The 14,982-nt window shown below is 41.9% G+C and overlaps 1 protein-coding gene across 1 annotated transcript in view; it reads right to left on the reverse strand.

The window, feature by feature from the left end:
- Positions 1 to 513: 513 nt before the first annotated feature.
- adamtsl5 (ADAMTS like 5) overlaps positions 514 to 14,982 on the reverse strand; it is a 58,374-nt gene continuing 43,905 nt past the window's right edge. Inside the window, exons 8-13 of the mRNA XM_008296023.1 lie at positions 11,949 to 12,035; positions 11,304 to 11,467; positions 8,978 to 9,182; positions 3,215 to 3,346; positions 1,311 to 1,382; positions 514 to 1,234 (exon numbers count right to left, since the gene is read on the reverse strand). Of these exons, the coding sequence (XP_008294245.1) occupies positions 900 to 1,234; positions 1,311 to 1,382; positions 3,215 to 3,346; positions 8,978 to 9,182; positions 11,304 to 11,467; positions 11,949 to 12,035 (995 nt within the window). The 3' untranslated portion in view covers positions 514 to 899. The remainder of the gene's footprint in view (positions 1,235 to 1,310; positions 1,383 to 3,214; positions 3,347 to 8,977; positions 9,183 to 11,303; positions 11,468 to 11,948; positions 12,036 to 14,982) is intronic.

Consider the following 14,982-nt stretch of genomic DNA (forward strand, 5'->3'; position numbering starts at 1 on the left):
TTTTTTTGCATGATGTGTTTGAGGTAATTTGCCTCAAACACATCTCACTTCCTGCAGTGTCGCACAAGTTGAGATGTCGATACTGAAACGATATATCGAGCAGACCTGCCACTTGCCTGAACATTGTTGGAGACCAAGCACAAGGCAAAAGCTGCTCAGTAAGAGCTCGAGGAACACGACCAAGAGCAGAAGGCGTTGATCTAGCTGCAAAGGATGCATCACAACAAGTCTGATCCACAGAGAAGAATCAGCTGGCATCGTCCCAGTACCAGATACCAGAAGAAAGCCCAGACACATGTCCATGACCAGAGCCGTAACCTTCATATTGTTAAGTAGCTGGCATTAAGTGTCGTTTCCTAGAAAGTAAAAACTAAACGTTGTTGTGGCAACATGCTCGCTGGCTGGATTATGTTTAGAGGCATCAATTTATGAAAAAAATAAAATTGTCACTGTTTTAGATCACAAACATTTTCTGCTGCACAAACTCTACTGAGTTGTTGGAAATATCTGGATGAGGTGCAACATTCGTTCAATCTGAAATAATTCTGTCGAGTGGAATTTTTCCTTTACGTTTACAAACACACACAAACGCACACACAAATGCAATATAAAAAAAATAAATGGTAGCTGTGGAAAAACAGCGTTAGCAAAAAGGCCATTTCAGTCAATGTTCTTCTCTTTGGTTTGTGTTTAAAGGTGGGCACAAGCGTCCACCTAAAGTGCTCTACATGGTACAGTAAGGCTTTTAAATAAACGTCCAGTCTTGTTTGGTTTTCCAGCTTCATCTCTCATCATCGCACCGACAACAAGCAGTCTGGTGAACCTTTGAAGATCCAGAAATGGAAGATTAAACGTGAGTAAAGCTTCAGTTTGAGCTTCGTCCTCCACATTGTCCCGCCTCATCCTCTGAGCTCGGCCGGCTGCTTGGGTCCCGTGTTGCTGCAGAGCCTTTCGAGCGGCCGCACCTGCTCGTCCTCTCTGGGTCGGTACGGCACCACGTAGCTGTCCTCCTCCAGCAGGATGCGGTTCAGCGTGCGCTCGTAGTTAATGTGGCGACGCACCATCAGGATGTACTGCCTCCCCACCACCAGCTGAGGGCAGTCGCACGTGTTGGGGACCCACAGGAACTCCCGGTGCTCCAGGCGGAAGCGGTTCCGGTAGGTGTGGATGATCTGGACGTCGTAGCGGGTCTCCTCGCCTCGGTACAGCTTCCCCAGGACTCTGGCTCGGAAAACTGACGACGAAATGTTTCAATAAGCGTGTGTGTTCTGTCACAAGCTACTGAATATCGGCACAAAGCTCCGACTTACCAAAGTCCTTCTGACAATACTGTCTCTGGCGCTCCCTTCGACCTTTAGCTCGATGGCATTTCCCACAATGCCCTGGAGGATGAGCAGAGCAGAAGTAAGGCACATGTACAGACATGACATTTACTGTAAATACACCGTATGAGAACACAGGAAGATAGCCGAAGCTCTGCTGGCTGGCTCTCTTACAGGGAGTTAGATGAGAAGTTTGGCCTGTGAACCACTGCTTTCATCACAGATTCAAACTATTTCGGTGTTAAAAGATAGAAAATGGAGATGTTTTGCTTCTGTGGCAAGAAAACAAACTTATATAGGATCCAGACAACAATACAGGATACTATTACTCTGAAACAACCAGTTATCTGCAAAGGTTTCATGCAGTTGAAGTGATAAATTTAGAGTTTTTATTCTTCAGTTAACGTCATACAGAAAAGTAAAGACTTGGTGCTTCAAGTATTTGACAGATAGGCTGCTGCTTCATGTAATTCATTCCATGATGTTGAATTCAGCTCTCTGTGGGTTCAGACCATCTGTTGCAGGACTCCTCGTTCCTCATGTGGCTGCACATATTTATTTTTGCACCTTTTGGCTACATATCAAACTGCAGAATGAATTTGGGACCAATCAGACGCCTCCCCGATGGTACCAAATGATGGATACGAGTCTAAAGCGCATGAAACTTAACACAGTGTTTGTTCCAAAGGTACCAACTGTTACCTTCTAGCTGCATGCACTGAAAACATATGTAGAGGACGGATACATCAGTCAGTACTAATTTAAAATATACAAGACTTCCCAAAGAGAAACAGCCAAAATGGAAATCTACTGTGTCCACCTTTAGAAACAAGAAACAGGACGTTTGTCTTAATTATCAGCTCTCTAATAAGCTGGAACAACTGAACATCAACAGCTGAGTCTGAACCTAAAGTAGTAATAAATTAAAGTATTATTCAAAAGTGTAGATTTCAGGAGAAGAAAGGATTCGTCTTCCTAAACATTCAGAACAGCGTCTTCTTTTGAATCACTTCTTAAAACCCATTTTTATAGACTTTCTTTCATGTGAAGTCGTCTCTTTACTCTGTGCTTTGGTATTTTTGGTGCTTTTATCATTTTATTTGTATCAGTTGGTTTTTCTTCTGTCTGTGTTTTGCATTTTGAACCTGTTGCCATGTTTAACTATTTCTTCATGTTTTGCTTCTTTAGTTTTGTTTCTTCTTGTGTGATCTGACTATTTTCTATTTAATGCTGTCTTCCTGAGTGTCCTCTTTTTTTGGCTAAAATTTCAAAGCACCCTATAAAAATCAGTTTTTTAGAACCTGCTATATAAATAAAAGTTATATTTGTCCGAATCCTCAATAAAAACAGGAAAGAAGAAGAAAACCTCAGTGAAAAGCCATTAAAAACGCACTAAAAGATGCAACCGATCTTTTTCTTTGTCCTCATAATTCAAAATATGAAACACGAGCTCATACAACCAGTAAATCCACTGTGAAGAGTGGAATTAGACTCATATATATGTCACTATTTTGGGGGATAGGGTCACCTGGTATCTGAAGTTAGTGTTTTCCTTCACATAAATAGAGATATTTTCAGCGTAAATTAATGCAGAAAAAGCACAAATTGGTGCATAAAAATGTAGCCGATGGCAGGAAACGAAGCGGAAACAGACTCCCAGAACTGAAATGAAACCTGAGCCACGGCTAGATAATAATTAGGACATTCGAAAAATAATTTAGATAATTTCAAATCGATTAGAAGCAGAAGATCAAGTTCAAGAAGTTTTTCTATCTGGTTTAACTAAAGAGATCCACGTTGATCTTCTCATTTAACACCCAGAACGAGATCAAATTCGTTTAGCAGCGCTCAGCTTGTTGCGGGACGGCGTTCGGAGGAGGTGGTGGACGTACTTCCAGGTGAGGGCTGAGGCAGGAGGTTCCTGTGGTTCTCCTCTCGCTCCAGACGAGGCAGGATGGGCTGCTGAGGACGCTGGTGGTGGTTGTCGTGAGGAGTTTGTCGCGGCGGCTTCGCAGGTCTTAAAACTACAAGATACAAAAGCACATTTTAGATGATTCTTCTAGTCAGATGCTTTTTATGAAACAATTTGGATTTTGACTTCAGCCATTGACATAGATGTAAATCTCAGCGGGAATGCAGTAAAAATAAACCCTCCTCAGTTAAAACACGACATGAAAAACTACTGTAACGTTACTTATAGACGCAAGAATGCCTCTGACAGGGGAGGGTCTTATTTCTTCAGTACCGAATTATTTATTTAAATATGAACATGAATTACGAGCCCACACACACTGAATCATCCCACCACACACAGACAGACCAACAACCATAAAGGAGGAGGAGGGGGAGGTCTGATACTAGATACAGAAATAAAGACAGTTGCGCCATAAATTGGTGCATAAAAAAATCACCAGAATGCAAGAAATAAATTGTCTGATGTTTAATATTTCTTAGGGGAGGAACCTCCATACCTCCTGTTTATTGCATCTCCACATATGTTCAGATAAATCCTTCTTCTGACACATAGATAATATCAAAAAAAGACATGGTGGCTATCAGTTGCTGTTTTGTTCCATATTAATAATAATATATACTTCTAGTACTGCAATATTACAATCAGCATTATAAAAGAAAGGCCTGTCGAGCTGCCATCAGTGCTACTTTTCACTTTGTATTATCATTATTATCAGTCTCTGGAGGTTTTATGTTTGTAAATTCTCCCCAGCATTAAAAATTAGAGAAGATCTCTGATTTTCACATTATTTCTGGTCATTTGATAAAGAAAAGGTATCCGTACGCCTGAGGACATTAAAGCACAATGAACAGGTCACATTTCTATTTTTTGTCTACTCTTAATTCTTATCATGTCGGTGCTGGGCAGACAGAAAAACAAACCTAAACCTCTGTGAGTGATGCCAGAAATTCCTCCATACGGGACGAAGCCTGAAGCACACGTTCAGTGGAAACAGACCTGGAAGCTCGACTTATTTTTGCCAAGAGAGCGATTCTCATTCACATGAGTAGGCACCGTCTTTGAGTCGGATCCAGTTCCTAAAACGTATCCATGCTGTTGGCAGATATGTTTGTGGAGCTGTTTAACCACCGTCCACCGTTTGTTTCAAGTGGGATCCAGCTGCTCCTTTTCCATTGTAGGACAATAATCAGTGTGAAGGATCCTTATTTCAACTCATATTTCAAACATATTTATGTTCTGACCTGAAATGAGTTTGGACATGTTAGCTGACATTTATTTTGTTACTTTCACAAATCCCAACGTCTACATTCCCAGACTTTGAGGCGTTTCCGCTAATTGAGTGCAAGTTTAGGATTGTCTAACTATCAAATCATTCAGTACAAAAGGTTACTCTCCTTATGTACACTTTATACAAATGTGCAGACTTTATTACCCAGAATGCATCGCCCTGTGGCATAAAACCCAGAGGATAGCCAAAGGGCTGTACTACAAACCAAGGTAATTGGGTTTATATTCTTCATAGCTCTCCATTATAACAACCTGTCCCTCCTGACTGAAGTTGGCGGCACATGATTGGTTCATTCTGTGTGGAAGACGAGTCACATGAGGAGTTAAACTTTTATGTGATAACGTTGATAACCTCTATCTTCATGCCTGTTATTTCTGACTGGGGTTTTAGGGTTTCATGAGTCAGCTAACCCAAAGAAAACCTCCTAAACAAGCAAACAAACAAGGAAAAAAAGGAGCAACCGACCCTCGCATTACAATGAAAAAAAAAGTTTACATGAATAAACCTAAAGCTCACTGCAGCTTCACAGCCAGACCTGTGTGTAGCTCCTTGTCCTATAGTGGTAGGATGATAAATTACAGATATTTCATTTAAATGTCCACAAATAAACATAAAAGAAACAAATACACAACAGCATGAAAGATGTTTTGGTGTCATTACGGCACTATGTTGGCTATTTCACGAAGGACTGTCCTGTTTCAGGTGACATCAGTTAGATCTTTGTGAGTAGGTTTCAGGCATGGAGATCGGGACTGTCCCTGGATTCATTTAATAGTCACACATTGACAAAACGCTAAGGAAACTGCAAGAAGGAAACAATAGATCAGAGAAAACAGGACATTCTGTTTGGATCTGAAACAGCAAAACTTCACAGAACTGAACTGTGCTATAAAAAGACACAGCCCCTCCCCAAGGATCATCATACAGTTCCCGTCATCCTGATCGCATTATGTGCTGCTCCAGGATGAGGAATCCAGACCTGGGAGTTCACCTTGTTATCTAACAAATAATCAACATGCTGCTCCTGCAAACAGTTCAGTTTGGCACAAATCCAGCAGCTGCAAAATGTTTCCAGAGAGGCTGCTGAGATTTATTACGGACTGGATGCAGTTGGACAGAAAGCGCAAGTCCGCAGGCTGTGCACAGATTTCCACGTGAATGTGAGTGTTTGGGGAGGTAAGTGTAGATTCAGCACATGTGTACTGCAGCCTTATCATGAGAGATAAACCAGCTGCATTCCTCAGCAGCAGCAGCAGCAGCAACCAGCTCAGCCTACAGACAAACTATTCTAAATCGAATGAGACCTGAAGTTGGAGAGTTTTTAACCCGTCGCCCACCACGAGCTGCAGGTGTTTCCACTCACTGAGCCTGATTAAAGCTCCTCCGTCCTCAGGTCTGTGATCGATTCCCCTCATTGTCCTTTTAGCGTTTTGTACCTTTTCGCTTTGGACGACTTCATCTGTCACTGTTATCGCTGCGTGACCGAGAACAGCTGTGAAGGTGGCAAAAGGATTTCAAAACGATCAAACAATGCTGATGGAAAAAAACAGAATTCCAATTCTTCCTGTGATCAGCTTTAAAAACAAATATATCTGCAGAGCTGCTGCAGACCCTGTGATCAAAGGCTGCTCATGTGCAGTCAATAAAACGCACTCCAAGCTGATATTTGTCTCTTAAAGGAGTCGGACACATGTCAGCTGGAACTGTGTTCAAGGCTGTTAGGAAGCCAAAGGACACATTACAAGTCAAATCTAAGTCAGACATGCTGATATTAGATGTAGTCATGTTTCTCCAAAGTCATAAAATATTCATTAGGTTGCTGCAAATGTGCAGTTTGTTTTTAAAGCTTATGCAGCCTCGTCCAAGAGCTCTGCACGGCAATCAAGGTCTGAGAGGAGAAGTGCTGTTTACAATAGTCTTTTCTGGACAAATAAGAGTAAAATTTCACCGTAATACTGCGAACAGAGACGGCAGAGAACACTGGATACTCATGTAGGAGGAACATGCAAACAGCACATGGAACAACCCAGAGTCAACCAGCAGGTTCAAACAAAACCTTCTTGTGATTTGGCGACATTGCAAACCACTGTTCCACCCTGTCGCCTCGTTGAGCTATTGTACTAATATTTATTATATATATAAAATAAAATACAATATGATAAAAAACTACCATCCAAACAGATGTGCAATGAAAAGGAAAATGAAAAGCATGTGCTGGACAGACGGAAACTTCAGCTCATACACAGATCTTAGCAGTAAGAAAAGTCTCAGAGCTTCAATTGGATTACTGATTTCTGAAGCTGTGCAGGATCATTTATAAGTCGGTCAGGCTTCCTACTGCGGTCTCAAAGGCTGGTTATTTCAGACAAATAAAGACTAGTGCAAGAAGAGGAATTAAAAGAGCATTTTAAGATCTTAAATCTGGCTGAGACAAGACAGAGGAAGTTATTTCTCAGGTGCAGACCTTAAGAAGTACAGTAAAATGGTCAAAATCTTCTGTTGATGTAAATTTAAGTTGACGTATAGGAGAGAAATAGGCTGGACCATAAAGAGATCTTATTCTGTTTCCCTCATTACTAGACGACTGCATCTGCTCCTGTTTCTTGTCCAGATTCTCAGATCTCAGCTTTTAACCCTGTTGGATCTTAAGGCGAGTGTCCATGTAGGGTTTCTGTTTGGCAGTAAAGTGTTAGCGTCCCAGTTTTTTGGGACTTTGTTTCTATGAAAACAACATGTTAACACCATGTTGCCTTTCCAACTGCCATTGTATGATAGATATGATATACAACAACCTCCAAACAGCAACCTTAAACACTGAATATTTAAAGTTTTGCAGAGGATTTGGATCACGCAGTGACACAAGCCAGTGCAAATTATTATTTTAATAGCCGTGTTTATTTCCCTGTGTGCAAATCTTCCACCAAAACACTCCTGACATTATTTTGAGGGAACACAAAAGCTGCATCCTTTCTTTAGCTCCACTAAAGACAATTGTGATTGATTTAAAGAAACACAATCAAACCAGAGTGTGTTTTTTCTACTGCAGCCAGACCCTGATGGACTACAGATGTACTGTAGTACAGCGGCGGATAATGTCGGTCTGTACTACAGCTGTACTGTTGTGTAGTACTGGGATGGCTAAGTGGACTCCTTGTAACTCACAGTTTAATCAAAGTTAGTGAACAGGTGGAGTATGAGTGGAGATGAGATGGGCCATGCAAATGTCTTTAGGCCTTAATACAATTTAAATGGCTGAGTTATAGAACAGTTCTCCCCCTGTGCAGTTGTTCTGAATGAGGAAACTAGCTATAGAGAGGAAATGTGTTTTCATACCAGGTTGTAAGCAGATTTATTTCTGCTGTAAAGTTTAACATTTTAACATGGAGTTCTATGAGGACTGACTCACTTTTCTAGTCAGCCTCAAGTGGTCGTTTGAAGAACTGCAGTTTAGGGCACTTAGCTGCAGAAGTTTCTGTTTGACAACAGCAGCATCTCTCTGAATATTCCAGAGATGTTCAACCAGAGGTGTTAAAAGAGGAACAGCAAAGTCTGAGAGCTTTGAGGAAAGCTGCTTTTTCCTGGTGGCCACATATGATAGATATAACGCTGCACACAATCAGTCAACATGGCTGTCTCGGATTTCTTACTCTATCAAAGTTTGAAATTAACATCTAGGTTTTATGAAACTGCAACTTTACAAAACGGACATATTTTTGGTTTGTTTTTTTTGTTTTAGTTTCAGTGGTTTCAGGGAATGAGGTGAAACAGCTGGGACTAGCTGTGCATCTAACAGGCATTCAGACTGTGTAAAGAAACACAAGAGGCTTTGGTGGGAGTGTTCTGCTTCAGGTACTGATAAAAAAACAAGCTAAGAAAGCTGGTTTAAGCAACAGATCCAAATCCAGATCCAAGCTGAAGGCCTTTAAGACACCAAAACATACTGCAGTTGTTTATAATAATATGAAACAGGATTTTACAGCTCTAGAAGTTACCACAACAACTATTTTACCTTTAAACATCAAAGCTGAGTCAACAGTGCAAATACGGTGTTCATGTCACACAGTAATCTGTGCATGTGTTGTCAGACAACACGGCACTGCGGCAAAAGTTGAGTCAAGTTCAACTTTTCTTCCGGAAAACTGCATGTTGGTTACAGAAGCCTGCAGGCGCCTCACTGAAATGAAGGAGACTCTGTTTTTAATCCTGCACTCACGTCTATTTTAACGCAGCCTGAGGCTTCTTCTCAACTTCAATGCAGCTCTGACTGACACGCTTATGAGTAGATAATTGATTAACTTAGATTCTGGGGAGACTTTCTCTCCCCTTTAAGCTCACGCTTTCATCTATGGATCTGCTGAAGGGTGACTGAGTGAAGCTGAAGGCAGGTCTTACACCAGTAGGGTCGGGTGGTGCTTGGAGGAGGCCGGGTGGTGGTGGTGGTGGTGCTGGTTGTGGTGGTGGGCTGGTCCCAGGGGAGGTAGCTGGCTGTGTGGTGAGCCTGACGCAGCGGACTCCTCCTCCCGTGGTAGAGGGCATACTGGTCCGGAGGCAGCCAGTACTCGTACTCGATCCCCGGGTTCCTGTCTGTCGATAGAACCTGCAGACAAGGACGGCACGGGAATACGGATCATGTCTTTTTTCTGTATCTATCTGCTGAGTGCTGCACACAGTGAAAGCTTTGGAAATGCATGCACCAACATTTATATAACATTGGTTCTACTGTACCTAATAGTGTGACCTAGAGTGCTGTTTGTTACCCATGACTCCAGTTCCAGATCGCTAATATTGTGGATCTACTAATACTAAGTCTGACTGGATATTTGATTTCATTTAAATCAAAGTGTCAACACATACAACATGTGCAGCAATAACTGAGTTAGAAGACCTTGGACACAGCGCTATCAATGTGTTGCATACGTTGTCATGCACATTTGCAAATTCCTTACAGACTGCAAACTGGAGTTAAGAAGAAAACATCACATTCTGCGTTGGGATGATGCAACATTCATGTGGAGCTGCATCAGTGTTGATAAGAGGTAGATCTGCGGCTACCACCATCAGAAGAAACAACAGTTTTCACAGTGGAAGAGCTGCAGTTTCCAAGATCTGAGATGGTGCAGCAGGTCAGAAGCACAACCAGGAGAATGCTTGTTGTTTTCTTCAACATTAATGTGCTCGTGCACCGTGAATTCATTAACTAGAACTAGACGATCAAAGCAGAGTTCTACTGTAACGTTCTGAGGTGTCTGAGGAAGAACATTTGGTGCAAATGACCTGAACTGTGGTGCGATGGCATGTTGTTGCTCTAATGCACAGTGTACTTGGTCACAGCATGGTGGTTCTGCACGGGTCTCGTGACCACAACAACACAATCATTGCTCTCCACCCACTCTACTCCAGATTTGGGTCCCTGCAACATTTTCCTTTTCCTCAGATAGAAACTGTAGTTGAAGTGTTGCCATTTTGACTTAGTGGAGATCTAGGATGCATCACAAAGGTGCTTGACGCACTTAGAAAACAGGACTGTCAGGGAAAGTTACAAACAGGAATGCTGGGAGTTGTTGCAACGCTGCCAAAGGAAAGCACTTTGAAGATGATAGTGGTCAGATTTAAATCAAGTACAGCTCTGCTTTTTATAGGTGCAGACTTCTTGATAGCTACTTCAGAAAAAAGACGCATCACTCTGTTGGAGTTGTTGCGTTTTCCTGGTCCTGGTGTCCATCACCTATAATTTGCTCTAGCAGCCACGTAATCCAAAGGCTTAGGTTGAGAATTACAAGGGTAACTAAACTAAATGAGGGGAATAACAACAAGGAAGGCACATAAATTCACCGCAGCTGCTTTTCCTGTATTTTTGCAAAGGTTTGTTGTCCCAATATTAGAGCTAACCCCAGGCATTAGGGTTATGGTTGTGGTTAAAGCAGAAGCAATAAATCCAAGTGCCAGTCCCCCGGTAAGACTTAATAACTGCTGCTGGATTCAAGCTCGCTATGTCGGAGTCTCCAGGTAAAACAAACAGCACGCTGTGTTCACAGTTAAAACACTGCAACAACAGAAACCTCAATGGTTATCAGCTGGTTGGTAGCTGAGCCAGGTCAGAAATACCTGAAAACAATCAAGCGTTCATCCAAAGCTGGTGTTTTTCTTCTGATAAGCAGAATATCTTCAGTTTTACACAGTGTTGCGCAACGCAGGGAGACAGAATGTAATCCTGATTACATGGCTCTGGTTTTTAATATATTATAGTACTTTACAATAGGGTCAAAATCAACAAAAGCTGTTAGTTGTTAGCAGAATCTTGGCCCCTTTTAATATCTTACTGTTATCAGAGTTTATTTGTGTGCCGACATCTGTTATCTTGTTTTACTCGGCTCCATTGTAAATGAGGATTTCTTGGCTTAATGTGCTCTGAGTTTAAACAGAGGTCGATGAAATAAAGGCCGATGATAGATGCTACGCTACAATGGAAACAGAGAGGCTGAAAGGGCCAATTAGGGACGGTTTCTTTCTGCCTGCAGCAACTTCCTGCAGTCCTGAAACTTAAAAACATGTTCTAATGCTCCCAGAGTCTATATTTAGATCATTGAATTAATATCAAAACTCGCCGACTGATGGCTTGAATTCACACCTACGAGTCGACTACAAACATCTGTCAAGTTGCAGAAGCAGGCCCCTGGTGACCAAACTGTCCCATTCCAGCCTCTTTAAGGATTCCTACCATCAGGTGAAGGTCTTCCTTGGTGGGTCCCGGCACCTCGAAACTCTCCCAGGTGTCTGCTGAGCGCCGGTACAGCAGCTTGGTCCCGGCGACGTTATACTCTCCAGGGACGCTGATCTTCCAGTTGCCATTGATGACAAACTGGGATCTGCCGTTCTGCAGGGCTGCGGGAGGAAGGAAACGTGGAATTGTTGAATATTCTCAAAAATGGCGGGAACAATTACCTTTGCATATCAGCGGGTCAAGCTGGGGTTGAGGAAATGTGCCAGCTTTGCTATATAAGGCAGCTGCCTCTCCTCGGTGCAGGCGCAGGGATTTTCCATGACATGAGATGGAAACAGGCGCCTTCACCTGCCTCACCCCAGCGGTCAGATAAAGCCTTTACGAGCGGCCCTTTCAAGACCACGCCGTGAGCCATTTCGGTGCCTGCTTTATTTTGGTCTCATAAACAAGGATGAGAATAGATGCCCTTGGTCCTGCCTGGGAGAAACCAGATGGGACCGCTGAGCCCCTCCTGTCTCCGGGGAGAGGAAGTCGTACCGAGTGCAGGAATTCATTTTACAGCGACGGAGCCGGCAATGCGGAGCGACGTCGTCTGTGTGAAGCTCAGCCTGATATACGTGCATGTGACGGGACGAACCTTACCGAGATAGTTCCTGCTGTTGTCGGTGACTCGGATGTGAGTGGCTCCAGCTGGTATCATGGCCACTTCGTTGTATCCGAACGGCCCTCCTGGCAAACAGAGTCAGACGGTTAGAAGCTTTAATGTTAGTTTACCCTCCCAAAAATTTAACTGCTTCACATGATTAAAGGAAAAGTCAGATTTTTACAAGCAGGAGGGACAGATGGCTCTTGAGTTATTTTCAATCTAAACGTAGCAGAACATTAAAATAGTCGGATTTTCGGTTCGACCTGCAGGCAGACGAGCTGCGAGTCGGCGTTTACTTTACAGTGAAGCAACAGAGAAGAAACAGATATGGTCCAAAATAAAGATTAGATTTACTTTTATCTCATGAAGCCTCGTGCCTTGTGGTAGTGGCTTTTTAATGAAACCTAAAATCAGAACAAAAACCTACAGTGAGGCAGCATTTTGTCATTATGGTCCACATCTATGGAACAGAAGAACACCTGAAGGCAACAGTTGATGTTTTTAAAGGTAAACTCAAGACCTGTTTTTTTAAATTACTCTACTTAGAACTAACTTTATGAAATGAAAAATACTTTATTTATCACAGAATGGGAATTCAATTATTTATTTTTTCTTATTTGTTTTTTATTTATCTTAATCATTGATTATTTTAATTATTTATTCAATTATTTATTCATTGATTTGTGTATTTATTCACTTATTTACATATTTTAGTCTTGTTATTGCTTCTTTTTTTCATTATTTTCTTATTTTATTGAATGAATTTTGACTTCTATTTGACTTCCTTCACCTACCTATCGCTTTGTTTTTTTAATAATGGATATTTTATTTTATTTTAAACTGATTTTATTTGATCTCATCCTGTTTCCTCATTGTATGTGTGTGTTATTTAGGATGGCATTTCCTCAATTCCTTCATCCCTTTGTACTTTTTTATTGCATTTTTACTCCTTTCATCTGTATTCTCTGTTAGAAAAAAAAAGAAAAAATCCTAACTGATTGATTTATTGTTTGATAAAGAGGAATGCTGTTTAAGAGGAATTGACACGTCACAGTCGGCTAACTACTCTCAGGGACTGTTTGCATCACCACACTCACCTCCTGAGAGACCCTTCGGCAAAAATTTACAGCTTGGCCGCCGCTGACCCCAAACGTGCGCGCACCCAGAGAACCTCCAATTATCAGCTGATCAGTCAATTAGCTGTTTGAGTTGTTTTCGTAACCTTATGAGCCCGAGGCCTTTGTCAGGATGACTTCACCACCTTTGGTTTTAAGCTTTTATCTCTGCCATTATTAGGCCCTTCCATTCAGGCTGTAGCTTGTTGTTGTCAGATTAGTCTCAGCTGTTCAGATATTTGATACAATAATAGTCGCAGATTTTGTATATAAGCCTTTAAAAGTTATGTTTTCACATACAAAAGGCTGGTAGTAGAGATATGTTCTAATCATTGTAAGTTAGTTTCAAAAATAAATATTTAATTTACTCAAGTGTTTGTTACATCAGGACTCCAGTGTCATGCTCACTTGTGAGTATTTAAATGAGTAGAAGTATGACCCGTATCCAGGTTGTTCTCTCCTGACTAGATCCTTGCATGTGCTGTATCCACTCTCAGATGTAGGTCGCTTTGGATAAAAGCATCTGCTAAATGAAACTGTAGATTTGTAGAATTGTTGAGTTAAAACTACCAAAATAACAGCAAGGTTGCAAATGCTGCATATTCATATGGTTTGCATATAACTACAGAATGTGAACACTTAAAGAGCCCATATTAAACGCACCAACAAGTTTAAAACTTTATTTTTAGGGTCTGCCAGAACATGTTTACGTGCTTGTTATGTTGAAAACACTTATTATTATTCTCTGAGTATAAATTGCAGAAGCACCTCTTCTGTCTGAAACGCTCCATTTTAGCTCCTGTCTCTTTAAGAAATGCCTCCTGAAAAGCGTTCCGATTAGTCGCTTGGCCCGATGAAAGTGAGGCAACGCTGCTTCGTACCCTTACCCCAGATATGGGTGTATATGGGTGTAGTCGTAGCAGAAGTGCTTCTATTCTTTGTGTGAGGGCGTGCCATACTAGCTGCTAGGCAGGCGCCAGGTCTGAAGTAAACCTGGAGGATTAAAGTCTATGTGGTTTGACAGTCAGTATATCTTCCTTGAGAACTTATTTTGCACAATCTGAGCATCACTCATCTTGGTGTTAGCTGTGCTGGTTACTATGGTGTTCATGTAAACAACACAGCAGCGGCGGTGACAAATTGTTTGTGGGGTTTCTTTATATCTTGTCAATTCACATGTAGATAGTTAATATACATAATTAACATGCCCATAATAACTTACAAAGTCTACAGCAAACAGAGTCATCCTCTCCTGAACCTCTGTACCTGTATAAAACCTTCACTCATCTACATCACAGCGTAACACATCTGCATGACGCCTGACGAGCAGCTAGTTTGGCCTCAAACAAAGGATGAGCAACTGCCTCTCTGCGTCTCTGTGCTCATAGATTTGGGATTTCAGCACATAACCACCGTTACCTCGCTTTTGTCAGACCAGCTGACCAATCAGAGCAAACAGAGCGTTTTTAGGAAGCTGGTTTTAATGAGACAACAGCGAGAATGGAGTGATTCAGACAGAAGGTTGAGAAGAGCAGCTGCAGCAAGGATGAGATAAGATCAGATATCTCATGGAAGGAAGATTGTTCAGAAACTTACAATTTCATTTCATTTAGCAGAAGCTTTTATCCAAACCAATGTACATCCGAGATACACATTCATTCACCAGCGGCGACAAAGCTGCCATGCAAGGTGCCTGCCTACCAATGGGAGGAACTTCAGGTTCAGTGTCTTGCCCAAGGACACTTCGACTGTAGAGGGGTGGGGGATGGAACCGCCAACCTTTCGATTACAGGACAACCCATTCTACCACCTGAGCCACAGCTGCCCAACTTGGGCAGTACTGCAAAATTTACAGCTCTGTGCAACTAACATGATATGAAACAAAAGTGCTCAACTAGACACAGAGTAAACCATG

Source organism: Stegastes partitus, unplaced genomic scaffold (genome assembly GCF_000690725.1).
Source record: "Stegastes partitus isolate 25-593 unplaced genomic scaffold, Stegastes_partitus-1.0.2 Scaffold1095, whole genome shotgun sequence".
Taxonomy (NCBI): Eukaryota; Metazoa; Chordata; class Actinopteri; family Pomacentridae; genus Stegastes; species Stegastes partitus.